This window comes from Doryrhamphus excisus, linkage group LG11 (assembly GCF_037039965.1).
Source record: "Doryrhamphus excisus strain RoL-2023G ecotype Guam linkage group LG11, RoL_Dexc_Guam_v1.1, whole genome shotgun sequence".
NCBI classification, from domain to species: domain Eukaryota; kingdom Metazoa; phylum Chordata; class Actinopteri; order Syngnathiformes; family Syngnathidae; genus Doryrhamphus; species Doryrhamphus excisus.
The window spans coordinates 9,268,025-9,282,535 of record NC_136367.1 but is presented as its reverse complement, the minus strand read 5'-3'; the positions used below and the strand labels follow the sequence as shown (position 1 = coordinate 9,282,535).

The following is a 14,511-nucleotide window of genomic DNA, read 5'->3' as shown; positions in this document are numbered from 1 at the left end:
AATGGTGGTTCTCTTTTCCACTCAAACAGGTGCAGTGTGCCTAGTCCTACGCTAATACTACAATACAGAAGTGCTATGTTGTAGTGTGTATAAATTGGTATCTGTTTGTACTCTTGCTGCTACACTCGACCACACAACTTGGTGGAACATGAGGCTTGTCAGTCAAGACATGTATTGGGCTTCTCTGAAAGAGACTACTGAACATAAAATGACCCCTTCATCACCTTAACTGTCACAGACATTTATTTACTCTTTGTGACAAGAAGAAACTCATTTAGGGGGTGAGCTTGGAGAATGTTCACTCCTAATGTCTAGAGACAAGTTCTCTTGTTTTTCATCAGCTCTCTCTGTGTTTCTCAGTAATTGAATATCTTGGTTAGACTGGCATACTGCTGTGTGCAAACAATGAGAAACTCGCTTTTACCCACTAGTTAAATGATGGCAGATGGTGTCTTTTGCACGGATTATGTTGGAGAGCCTCATCGTTCATTCACCTGCATCGCAGTCTTTAGACAATTGCACGCTATTAGGATTTAGGAAACCTTAGCCTTAATTATTGACTTACTCAGTACTTCATGTCTTCAGTCACTTATTAAAACGTGCTTATCGCATTATTTGGATTGTTTGGCTTATAAGATGAGCAAATGTTCAAAGCAGATTTCACCCTTATGTGGCCCTTGTCATAGATAACTCTCTGAAACTGGATCTGTGGAAAAGGCCAAGCGCTGTGGTGGGCATGCACAAGCTGCATGCCCTTCGCTCAATGTGAATTTCACTGGGACATATCCCTCAATAGGGGCTTTTCCAAAAGGGCTTGCATCGCAGTTCCAGCCAAGGGCAGTGCAGAAAATCAACTGCCGGTAGAGTTTACAGTCTTTTTTTTGTGAAGGTGTTGGACAAATTAGACCACACAACTGTTTTCGCAGTCAAACAGTGACAGCTGCATCTCTCCACTCCGAAAAACCTGCCCCGAAGAGCCACCTGTGAGAAACAAGCAAGCACAGTGATGAAATTTTAACTTTCCTCGTGACCAGAGCATATGAATGCTCCCCGAACAGTCTACACTCGAATTAGAGCCTAAATCACTGCTAATGAGTGTTCTTAGTGGAAGTAAAGTGCAAAACGACTACTTTCATGAAGCATACACATACAGTACATTGTTGTAGTCAGCCATTTTCATTTATTTATTCCTAATCTTCCTACTACTTTTTATTCCGCCTCATTTTTCCTTCACCAACTACTCAGTTTCTTAGCTCCTCCATTTATTAACCAGTTCAAACAAACCCAACATCAAAATGTTCAGCTCACTCAGGACAAGTCTGCATTTCTGTAATTTAAAATAGTTTGTGAAAATGTTCCCATTGAAAATGAATGGACATGAGCATAGTCATGGTGTCAGGTGAACAAACAATATAACATTAACATTAAATCGTAGATGAATACAGTAAGTGAGTACACACAGGTCATTTACCAATATTCCATGGAATGAGAAAAAGCTAATTATATAACACTAAACACATAACATTAACAACGCTGTAAAGAGCAGTGCAACAATGCATTATGGGAATTAGTAACAGAATTACAGAACAGCCTATGACTTAGCACATTGTGCTGAAGCACTTACTTTTCTGGAGGGTGTGATTTCAAATCCAGTATCAAACTCATGTACCAAGCTACTTTATGAGGTACTACAAATCATATGATATTACGGAAGACACGGTCCTCTCATCATTGCCCCCATCAAGTAATCAGGGGTGATGGTTGAACTGAGGATACAGTAAAGTAAAGATTTTTTTTTCACATCATTGATTTCAGATTGTAAATCCGAGGCAACATTTATTGTACGATAACAAAATGTGTTTGTTACCATTCCACATTGTACCCTACCTATTGTACAAAACTTTGATTTTGGATTGTAATGGCACACTACCACATCCTTAATAATGACAGAATGTTGTCCACAGTGTTCGCTTAAAGCCTACTGGAGTGGGCTTCTTCATACCTGGTGCTGAAAAACAGTAAAAGTGGATGGAGTACAGAAATGTTTGCTAGCCACATGCTAACCAAATGTTTGCTAACCACATAAGGGCAGAAAGGGAGGAAACTGCACAGAAAACAAACTACTGTCATGGTGTCAGATGAATAGAAGAGAACATAAGTAAATACACACATTGTATTTTAATTAGGTCTGTTAAAATATTAATATATATTATTAATAATGTATATCTAATATATATCTATATTACTAATAGATTAATAGTTTTTTGTCCATAGTTAACTCAGAATTAATTGTGTTTAATCACAGATAGAAATAATAAGTTGGGGAAATCTTTGTGGTCAACTACAACATCAAATACAACAAATTTAATGAAAAAGGGATATCAATTCCATTACCATAGGCCATTGTTTAAAACAGTACAGTCAGCAAGCATATTTTTGTATTACTATTTGTCTTTATTAGGGTTGGCCAATATTTTTTATCTACCGGTATAGATTCCTCCAATGATACGAAAGTGACTTATACAGGTATAAATTATAATAATCGGGAGAAGGAACGTTCGTGTGCGAAAAAATATTTACTCGGCGGACCTCAATGACCTAAACAGGGTGAAAAGGTCACAAACGCAGGCGAAAGCTGGCTGGATTTCCTCGTCCAGAGCGTGAATAGAAGCTAGCAGAGGTTAGCTTGATGTAGTACGCCAAGAAGTTGTGTGTGTGCGTGCACGACTCAGGCTCGATGAGTATATTTTCACCACATTGTGTTTAAATGATTTAATGTAAGGAAGGTTTTACAATGTCTGCTGAAGCTGTGCAGATTCTGAGTGGAAAAAAATACGAGAAGCCCGTTTATTTTGAAGTCAGCTCGTCTTAGACGTAAATACACATTCTTCACACATGGAACACACTTCCGTGACCGTCCTTCAAATTAATAGCGTTGTCTGCCCTATGTCCACGTAAACAAAACGAGTGTCATAAAAATGTCTTCCCTATGCAGTTGGAATGGTATTGGTGATTACATTTTCCTTAATGACAAACACAGGCATAAATACATTTGCTTTACAATTTGAGTGTATTTCGTTATATGGCTTAAGGTTAGTAGCTTTTTATACAAGACTCCTGCTGAATTAAAACTTCATATGGTTTTATATCTTCATATCATGATACTTCCCAAAAATATTGTAATACATGTTCAGGTCAGGTATTTTATTGCAATACTGTAGCTATTAATCAGAAACCCCACCGTTTTTGAATGTTTAATGCAAGCTGCAATTCATCTCACTTTGTTTGACGGTCATTGAACGCAGCATCTACCGTACTCAGAGGGATGTTTGGATGTATTTTCCCCCTTTTTCTTTCATCTTATATTTGCTTCCATATGCTGATACTATGTTGGAATGCATAGAGGTACAATTTTATGACTAATGTGCATAATTGTTGTACTCAGTCTCTCTGAAAAAAGTTCTCAAAGTTCACCAAGCGGGATGGTGGCTGTATTCATGTAGTGCTTTTCGTTTGATGTCGTTCTTGCCATAGTTTTATACAATACATAATAAATGGTATCAATCACATTGTTATACTGCACGTATGTTTTACTGAGATGTTGAAAATATTCTCCTAGCTAGTTTGATGCAAAATCACTAATCACTTCAGCTATGGTCATCGACGAACAGCCAGTCAATAGCAGCTGTAACTCCAATTTTAGCTGGCAGTTCAATGCGAAAATGCCAGAGATGTAACAATGTCAAAAACACTGGTTAGTTGGGACACTCTTATGCCAAGGTAGCACTGCATGTCCCACTGGTGGACGAATAAAGGCATATCTTAATCTGTGATAAGTCAAACACAGCGACAGTAGATAGAAATAACTTTGGTCTTGCTACAAGAGCCATCTGCCAGGGCTTTGAAGCTAACTTTACCACTCAAAATATTCTTTTCTTTCTCCAATTCTGCTCAATATTTGTTCCAGTTTGTGGCTACAGAGTTACAACTACGGTTTGGGTCATACAGGAGGAACGCTAGTTAATCGGGCGTCAAAAAAAATTATCTGCGTTAAAGGGAAACCCCCGTTCATGGGTTAACTTTGACAGCCCTAATTTAAATACACACTGTATTCACGCATGTACATACAATGGAAAAAAAAAAACATGGATATGGAATGATGAAAAAAATACACACCATTAAACACACAATACTATTATGTCAGAATTTACACACAAAATCTGTTGACATTGCGGCGTCAATTCCTTTTAACATTGTAATTATCATGTCGCAATTTTCTATATCACTTAATGTGACCACTCCAGATGGTAACCAGAGTGCACTCATGAGTGTGTGCAAGTACGACTTATACTAGATTGCTACTTTCACAGCCCTAGAATAATAACCTCAGTTGGTGTCAAGGTGCACAGTGGGTATTGTGCAAGGCAGGTGACCAAACACACAATATGACACACACTTTGATCACCAACAATGATTAACAGACAAGACTGCCCCATGGATAATAGTGCTTCAACATGACATAGCACATGTATCCAACACATTGGAGATTCATTAACACAAACATACAAGAAAAAATACAAAGAGAAGGGATTTAAATTAATTTAAAGATTGTCTCAAAGCTAGAAGCCCTGTGAAAGGTAGGGTAAGTTCCAGAGGTTTTTCAGTGTCGGAAAAACACAGACATGTAATGGGTGCTTAACAAGCTCACCGCACTAAATCCATTGCATGAGTTTTGGTTTGTGGCTGATGTGCACACCCACTTATTTTCTTCCTGATCTGAAGTTTGATTTGATTTGTATAGCAGAAATGTTGGTCGCCCAGCCATGTAACTGTGACATTAGTCGGAGTGGAATTGAAGGAAGTTTACAACATACAAAGTGTTTAACTGCCAACTGGAGACTTAAAAAGTAACAGGATAAACCAAGCTTTTCTGGATGTTGGTGCTTGGACTTTTTATTTTTTCACATACATAATACTCCATAGCCAACCACGTAACTGCGACCATTTATGAATTCATGTTTGAAAAACCAGGAAAGAGCGAGGGAGAGATGTTGAAATCATGATGTAGTCAGGGATGACAGTACTTCTGGGTTTGTCTCCTGAAGGTGTTTCAAAAGCGTGAGTGACATCACAAGCAAAATTGAAAGTTGCTTTCTCACCAATTTGCATATTAAAATAAAGTGACACTTGTCACATGCATATGACTATATTATCTATAGCTGTCAATATAAATGCTTTAAATTTACCTTCAATTGTCAAAAACATGCTCCAAAAGTTGTAGCAGGTAATAGTAATCTACTGGATGGACCTCGCTTTGCTTCTGTGCGAGACTCAACACTGCGTTCTTTAAAGCACTGTTAGTTAGTTAGCACTGCAGTATACGTACACTTGGCTGTCCTTGGAAGCACGATGTGGGGAAAAAAAGTTCACCCAAGTGTATATTGATTAGTAAAAATAGATCAGTATAAATCCTGAAGGTAACATGAACGCGAGACATTCCACCGTATATCTAATTTTGAATCAGTGCCACTTCAGTATTCTTTGAATTATTCAGAAACAAACAGAAACAATTGACATAATTGTAATAATCCCAATAGACAATCAACTATTTTTGTAACTTTGAAAAGCTCACAGTAGTGTTAAATGCTATTGGTATCAAAGTGGTTTAATTCCTTAATTATGCCTTTTTCATCATAAGATGTTTTCATCTTTTTTAAATAATCTGGTTATGCAGTATAATTCTGTGTTTAAAATGTATGGCGGCATAAAGAATGTGGGAGTTTCAGTACTGGCATGATCGGTAGTGCTTTATCAAACGGTGGCCAACCTCGTTGAGCAGAGGGGGCCACCTTGGCTGTCAAAGCAGGATTTCGGATACATTTCCCACAGTTGTCATGGTAACTGTGAAGTGGTTATGAAGAAAGTGTTCTAGAACTGTGTTATCACATCAGTGCGGCGCATCATGGGGATTTTCACAGTGATCATCTTGGAATTACAGGATTATACAAATGTTAGCATTTACTTCTGTAGCCAATCACTCACAGGTTATTTGATGTTTGAATTATTATATAGAATTGACTATATTGAATTGTGTTTTTCTTTTCAGAGCAATATGTGGCCAAATGGAACGGGAACGTTTAGAACGTGAAGATCCTTTAACCCTTGCCCTTGTGTCCCAACTGTCCGAGATAGCGTTGGACCTCACCGAGGCAATCCTGGGCTGTTGCCACTAAAATGTCCCTAAGTGGTGGCACTGCAGGCGGGAAAGGTGTGGACTCGAATGCGGTGGACACTTACGACAGCGGGGATGAGTGGGATATTGGTGTTGGAAATCTGATTATTGACCTTGACGCTGACTTAGAGAAGGACAAACTTGAGATGTCTGGCACCAAGGACGGCATGGCGGCACCACCCAGTGCAGTGGCAGCGTTGCCTGACAACATCAGGTTTGTTAGTCCAGTGTCTGGCTCTCAAGGCAAAGAAAGCAAATCCAAATACAAGCGCAGTAAAAGCTCTAAAGACAATAATAGCAAAGCTTCAAGTGGAGATGGGGGCAAAAAGGAAATTACAGGACGGACTCAAGGCGAGCCAACTAGCGCAACAGTGGGTACAGCTGTTGCAGGCAACAATTCAACCTCTGGGAAGAACATTGAAAAAGGGGGAAAAGCCTCCAGAGGTGTTCTGAGTGGAAAAAAAGATAAAGAAGGGGCAGCAGGCAAAAGTAAAAAGGACAAAACGGATGGAGCGGCAGTTGTTGCCCTTGCTGCAATGGAGAAGGAGGTTGTGTCTCAAGTCCAAGTTTCTCTGGGGAACAGTCGTAATGCAAGTTATGAGAGCACCCAATCAACAGACTTAGTAGAAGCCAATCAAATTGTGAATATTGCTCTTGAGCCTGTTGGAATATTACCAGCATTAACCACAAAAACTGAGCCAGAGGAGATTGAAAATGGTACTATTGAATGCAAGACTTTGAAGAAGGTGAAAAATGAAAAGGTATGTTAACATTTTTACATTTAATGTATGCAATTGTTTTTCTTAATGTCATGGTCTACTGTCTACTGTGGAACCTCAGTTAGCGTCATTAATCCGTTCCAGAAGCTTAGCCTATCCCAGCCGACTTTGGGCAAGAGGCGGGGTCCACCCTGGAATGGTCGCCAGTCAGTCGCAGGGCACATATAGACAAACAACCATTCACACTCACATTCATACCTATGGATAATTTAAAGTCGCCAGTTAACCTAGCATGTTTTTGGAATGTGGGAGGAAACCCGGGAGTACCCGAAGAAAACCTACGCATGCACGGGGAGAACATGCAAACTTCACACAGATACCCAAGTGGAGATTCAAACCCAGGTCTTCCTGATTTTCTGACTGCGTGGCCAACACACACTAACCACCATATGCATGATTAATGAAAGGGGGAAACAAACATTTAATGTCATTTTTACCTTGATTGACTACCCTTATTGACTTCTTGAATTAAGCAATCTTTCTCCCCTTTTTTCTCAAAGTGCTGGCACTTGCAACTTTCTTGGGCACCATTGTGGGCTATTTTGCAAGGTGTGATCAATAAGGAAAACAGAAACTGTGAAACTGGCGAAACTGTGTCCCAGAGGTTTACAGAGTTAACCGCTGATTGACTGGCGACTGAGTATGACTTCTGTTTCTGGTTTCCAGGTCAGAACATGCCAACATGGATGTTTTGTGATAAAATATGTTTGGACCCACGCAGTTTACTAACACCTCAATATGCACTCTAAATTGTATACAAAAATACACAAACGGGCATACGCTAACCGAGGTTTCACCATATTGTGAAGTGGAATAGGAATGCTTTATTTTTTTCCCTTTTGAGACAGATTGTCACCTATGAAAATTGTCTAGGTCAGGGGTGTCAAACTCATTTTAGTTCAGGGGCCGCATGGAGGAAAATCTACTTCCAAGTGGGCCGGATTGGTAAAATCATGGTATACTGTACATTATAGAACACAATTTTAGTAAAACAAATAAATAATATGAAATATGGTTGGGTGACCTTAGAATATATGACAATATTTTTAGGATGTATCACAATATGACGATATAAAATTTAAATTCAACAATTTTCTAATGGCATGTCGTCAGCCTCTGCACACATCGCTACTAAATCTTCAACAAACTGCAATGCCACTGCTTGTGATTGAGGAAGCTGTAGTCACCCATGCAATTCCGACACCATGTGGAAGATATTTATAACACTCTTTTTTTTGTTTATGCAGACATTTACAGCGAAGACGGACTATGTTAAAAATAAACGTGCTTTTTGTATTTTTTTCACTCGGAACTTCCACGTCATCACTAAGCACTCTAAAATGTAAAATACAACGTGGTGAAAATATACTCATCGAGCCAGAAACGCGCACACACAACCACACAAGGTAATCCCTGCTAGTTTGCACTCACACTCTGATGTCTCAGTTGTGAGTTAAGCTACGTTCACACCGACGCCGAATGTCGCGCTTTGAATCGGCGACGAATTTGGCGTCATTTTTCAAAAAATCTCACAATCTCCTCAGATATGTTTAAGCTCTGTTAAGCTCTGTTACGCAGTGGAAAATTTCGAGATCCCGACTGCATCCCGCCTCTGATCCAGAGCATATTGTAGCGACCCCGACGTATTCATGTTGACGTTGTGCTCTTGGGTGTCCGACTGTTCCGGGTGACTGTGAATGCACCAGGGGGTGGGGGCGTGTCTGGTGGAGGAAGTACTGTTGTGTTGCTGGCGGTGGTTGCAACGGCGTGGTTACGGCCGACAGTAGCCAGTATTATTGTTGTGCAATAAAAAGCTTGTTAGCGATCGCAGTCGTGTAATTTCCATAGCGTCGGCAACAACGCTACGTTATATAAAGATGCAGCAGATCCATTGATCCTTTGAACCAAGCTCTGTTAAGCTTTCCTACGCTTTGAGCAAAACTCTGATAAGCTTTGTGATGCTTTCATAAGCTTTAATACGCTCTCCCCGCTTTACGCAATTTGTGACAGATCGCCTCAAATTTTTAAACAGTTTAAAAATTTTTGGCGCTCTTGCCGAATGTCCCGAATTGCTCAAACCTTTCTTACGCTGTATTACGGTCTTTACGCTTTCATCAAGCTTTGTTACGCTTTGCCGCCGCTTTGCTCGCCGATTTAATTTGCCATCGATTCGGCGTCGGTGTGAACGTAGCTTAAACACAGACTGCTGTTTCTTCAGATCCGCCAACAGTTCATTCACCTTCTCTCTTCTCCGCTGTCAATGAAAGTTGTCATATTTGTCGGCATGAAGACTCGCATAGTGGTGACGAAACATACAACTTTCCCATTTACTTTCGTGAAGAAACCATTTTTCTTGGAACACTCTGTGTCCTTTTTTTCTTTTTTGACAAGAGACATATTGGGGTAATGAGGCTGCCAAAGCACATAATGTTAAACGTGGAAGCTGTAATAGATGACGGGGGTAAGACACAAGGCAGGCTGCACTTTACCGGTATAAACAGTTTGCTTGCTTAACACAATTGCAATTACTATTGCTACCACCCAGTGGTCGTAATTAGAATATCTGTTAATTTATTGAAAAATGCATATTTATAAAATCTTGCGGATGAAACCCATCTGTGGGCCTGGTTTGGCCTGTGGGCCGTATGTTTGACACCTCTGGTCTAGGTGCACACCTGGCACTGTGGAGTTTTAGAAATTGCAACTGTGATAGCCTGGTTTGGTTTCTGTCTATCTGCCACATGATAAATACAAGGATCTATTGCTGTTATCTTTTTTGTTGAATATCTTTTTGAGATCAGCTACAGAATTCAGCTACTCATGGAATCCACATTTGTGTTTTTTACAGTATACACAAAATACATGCAGTGCTTGATAATGGAACCTACCATGACATGCAGTGTTAACAGATCACGTCATGTTTCATTTTTCTGGACATAATTTGAACACTGACATTGTCATAAAGAACAATATAGTGATCTGTGTAGCTATTCAACCATACTTATCTTGTTCACTCATGGAGCTGATCCATCACTGTATCTATTGTATGCCTCCAAGCACCCTTTTCATGCTGTCATAGTTGAAAAGACAGAAGAACAGGGCCGTGCTGAGGATTGTTTTTGTCTGTCATCGTGTTCCATTCTTAATCCCACAAGCTCCAGCTATGCCTGTTGGAGCAGTGTGTGCCTGTTTGCGTGTAGGGGTGGGGGTGGGGGGCTTGTGCAAAGCATGCCTGCAGCTCGGAACCGAGCATGGGGGATGGTCTGTAAGGAAGCCTGTGTGATACCTTAAATCCAGGACACCCTGCCTTGGATTGTTTGTTGTCCAATGATATTTCAGGAAAAGCTTTGCAAGTGCATGCCCATCGGTACTGGTTCACTAACCTGATTATTTACGAGTTCTCCTCTGGTCCTGGGCACAATAGAGTTGAATACCATTAAGATGTGAGTGAAAGGGAGGGTCTGTTTCTGCAAGTCAAGGTTTAACTTAAGGAATTACATCCATTTATATAAGTAGTCTTTCATTGTTGGGGTAAAAATCAACACTGACTACATTTACATTGACAACTGTCTCTTGTGTAGGAGACACTGTCATAAGAGAAAGACGTTCTTTTGTTGACATGATAAAGCCTTTAAAGCACTTAACCAATCTGAGGTTCTGTCATATTTCGTGAAGTAGGGCAATACTGCATACATCCTAAGTTTGTTCTTGTTGTGGTGTTATTTGGTATTGAGCAAATGACGAATGTAACACCATGTTACACAAATAATACAGTGAGAGAGAAATTGACACGATGAAGGTTGAGAGGTTGATATGTATACGTATTAGGTACTAGGCCTTGTTAAAGTCAAGTCTGGTTGCTCTAGAGGTTGTGGATGCCTGAGCCTTGTTTGCTGCAGTGTACAGTACCTTGTGTTGATATACTTGCTCAGATCAACTGTCTTTTTCACATTTTTGACCACAACTGTTTGCTGTGGTGTTTTCTTAATGTTGTGTTGATTGTAATAGAAATTTGCAAGCAGAGATTTGACCTCGTCTATTGAAATGCGTGTTTGTTTTTGTAATATATTATTAGGGATGAGCCGGTATCCGTTACCGTTTCCATTGATAATGCATTTTTGCCAGATACGAGTATGAGTAGACTGTATATGAATATACATTAATAATAAGAATAATGAATTTTATTTATAGCGTACTTTACATCAAATGAATGATCTCAAAGTGCAACATTCATTCATTCATTTTCTACTGCTTTTTCCTCACAAGGAAAAAAGCAGTAGTGCTGGAGGGTGCTGGAGCCTATCCCAGCTGTCTTCGGGCGAGAGGCGGGGTACACCCTGGACTGGTCGCCAGCCAATCACAGGGCACATATAGACAAACAACCATTCACACTCACATTCATACCTATGGACAATTTGGAGTCATCAATTAACCTAGCATGTTTTTGAAATGTGGGAGGAAACCGGGGAAAACCCACGCGTGCACGGGGAGAACATGCAAACTCCACACAGAGATGGCCGAGGGTGGGAATTGAACCCTGGTCTCCTAGCTGTGTGGTCTGCGCGCTAACCACTAGACCGCCGTGCCGCCCAAAGTGCAACAGTTACAATAAAAAATAAAAATAGAAGTTAACAGCAAGTTTCACAATAACAGAATAAGAACATCTAAAATAAGTAGAGCAGTGGAGGTGGAAATGACCAAAGCCAAACTAAAACAACAAAGTGAGCAAAAGACATTAAATATGCATTAAAATAGGCAAGCTATGTAAAAGATTTTCTAAAAAGATATGTTTGTAAACCTTTTTGAAAACCGTCTAATGTCTGTGGTGCCCTCAGATGATCGGGGGGAGCCCATTCCACAGACTTGGGGCAACTGTGCAAATGGCGCGATCGCCCATATTTTTGAGCCTGGTCCTTGGAGGCTGGAGGAGGTGGCGTGAGGAGGCTTGTGGGTGAGGAGTTCTTTGAGGTAGAGGGGGTGGGAGGGGGGGCAGTGCCATTGAGGCACTTAAAGGTCAGGAGGGAGACCTTAAACTCAATCCGGTATTTAACAGGGAGCCAGTGAAGGGATTTGAGGGTGGGGGTGATGTGGTCAAACTTTCACACTCATCAAGATTCTGGCAGCACAGTTCTGGATGTGCTGCAGCAGCTGGATGTTTTTGCTGGGAAGCCTGATGAGGAGTGCGTTGCAGTAGTCCAGCCTAGAGGAGACAAAGGCATGGACAGCTTTTTCTGCATCAGTGAGGGTAAGTGTGGGCCGGAGTTTGGCTATATTCCTGAGATGGAAAAAGGAGGTTTTGCACAGATTTTTTATGTGACCTTCGAAAGTCAGGTGGGAGTCCATTTTGACACCGAGGTTGGCAACTGCAGAAGAGAGGTGGATATCCTGGCCGGAGAAGGTGATGGTGGTGATAGTGGATGACCGGGCCTGGTGTGGGGTGCCAACGAGGATAGCCTCTGTTTTGGAACTGTTTAACTGAAGGAAGTTAGCTGTCATCCATGCCTTTATCTCGTCCAGGCAGGTGGAGAGTGTGGACAGAGCAACAGAGGGGGCCGGACTTGTTCTGATGTACAGCTGTGTGTCGTCCGCGTAGCAGTGGAATGATATTCCATGCCGGCTGATGACATGGCCAAGGGGGAGCATGTAGATGGTGAAGAGGGTGGGGCCAAGGACCGATCCTTGGGGGACACCACAAGTGACAGGGAGGGTGACTGATTTATGACCCCCCGAGGACACATATTCCGTTCTGCCTGTGAGGTATGATGCGAACCACCAAAGGGGACTTTTTGAGTAATGGTATAATTACAGCAGTTTTTTAGAACTGATGGGACAAGGGGAGTGACTTTTTATCAGGGCTGAGGGAAATGGGTCCAGGGCACAGGTGGAGGGCTTCATTTTCCTCAAGATGTCCCCAATGTCCGGCTGAGAGATGTCCTTAAAGTAGCAGAGGGGCTGAGCGGCCCCCAGCTGGGGCTCAACAAATGGGACTGGAGATGCAGAGGGACAGGAAAGGAGAGAGCGGATGTTTCCAACTTCGCGGATATAAGCGGCTGAAATGAGTTTCCTTAGGGTGAGCCCATCTACCCTACAGAGGAAACTAATTTCAGCCGCTTGTATAGGGTGAGAAGCTCATCCGATCGGGGCTCAGAGTAGAGCCGCTTCTCCTTCACATTGAGAGGAGCCAGTTGAGGTGGCTCGGGCATCTAGTCAGGTTGCCTCCCGGACGCCTCCCTGGTGAGGTGTTCTGGGCATGGCCAGCCAGGAAACGGCCCCGGGGCAGACCTAGGACACGCTAGAGGGATTTTGTCTCACAGCTGGCCTGGGAACGGCTTGGTGTCCTCCTGGTGGGGCTGGAGGAGGTGGCCGGGGACCGGGAAGTCTGGGCTTCCCTACTGAGACTGCTGCCCCCACGATCCGGACCCAGATAAGCGCAGGAAAATGGATGGATAAAAGTTCATAGCAGTGTAATTCAAAATAATTTGAGAGTGAAGAACACATTTGTCAGATGTTGTCATTGCAGCCCGTCTGTTCATTTGGAATGGATTGCTGTCTTGGCAAAGTATAAGTAAAGATGATCAGCATGCATTTTTTTTGCAGTCACATTCTCTGTGAATTGGGTCTGACAGTGCAGCGCCATTGTAAAGCCTGATTCATGCTGCTGTGTCGAGGCGACGGCATACACTCTGCCGGCACGTTCCTCCCATTTGGAACCTATCCCAGCTGTCTTTGGGCAAGAGGCGGGGTACACCCTGGACTGGTGGCCAGCCAATCACAGGGCACATATAGACAAACAACCATTCACACTCACATTCATACCTATGGACAATTTGGAGTGGCCAATTAACCTAGCATGTTTTTGGAATGTGGGAGGAAACTGGAGTCCCGGGAGAAAACCCACACATACACAGGGAGAACATGCAAGCTCCACACAGAAATGGCAGAGGGTGGAATTGAACTTGCTGTGAGGCCTGTGTGCTAAGTACTCAATTGCCTCAATTGGATACATATCAAATTTAAATCTACTATACGCAGAAGGCCTGAGTTGCATTCGAAAAAATCAGAATTGTGCAGGTCACACTTACATTGAAAATCAGATACAAGTCACATGTGAGAAAAAAAATCTGAATCAACCGGCAGTGTGAACGTACCCAAAGATGCTATACATGTCCTCCCCACTATGCTGGAGCCTAATCCCAGCTGATTTTGGGTAAGAGATGGTGGGCTGGTCACCCACTTTTCTTCACCACCAAAGTAGTATTCACTTCAGAGTCCTTCTTACTCTCCCACCACTCACTATTATACATTTGTGAAGGCCAGGGCATGGCATTCCTCAGCTTCTTTGATCTGGAGCGGGCCTTGATGAATGGAGCAGCGCTCATGGAAAATTAGATTGGCATTGTTACTTTGAGGAAAGAGGAAAAGAAGGAATGGCTATGCACTTTAATGAAAGACAGCTACCACTGTTTAACTACTATATCAGGTGGAGTGAATAGATGTGCT

The 14,511-nt window shown here is 41.9% G+C and overlaps 1 protein-coding gene across 3 annotated transcripts in view; it reads left to right on the top strand.

Moving 5' to 3' along the window:
- znf609b (zinc finger protein 609b) overlaps positions 1-14,511 on the top strand; it is a 123,996-nt gene that overhangs the window by 24,731 nt on the left and 84,754 nt on the right. For 2 of the 3 annotated variants that reach the window (XM_058077025.2, XM_058077017.2), the window contains exon 2: positions 6,107-6,993. The exons of the other annotated variant lie outside the window; for it this stretch is intronic. In XM_058077025.2, coding sequence (XP_057933008.2) covers positions 6,235-6,993 — 759 coding nt within the window. In that variant the 5' untranslated portion in view covers positions 6,107-6,234. The remainder of the gene's footprint in view (positions 1-6,106; positions 6,994-14,511) is intronic. 3 annotated transcript variants of the gene reach the window in all.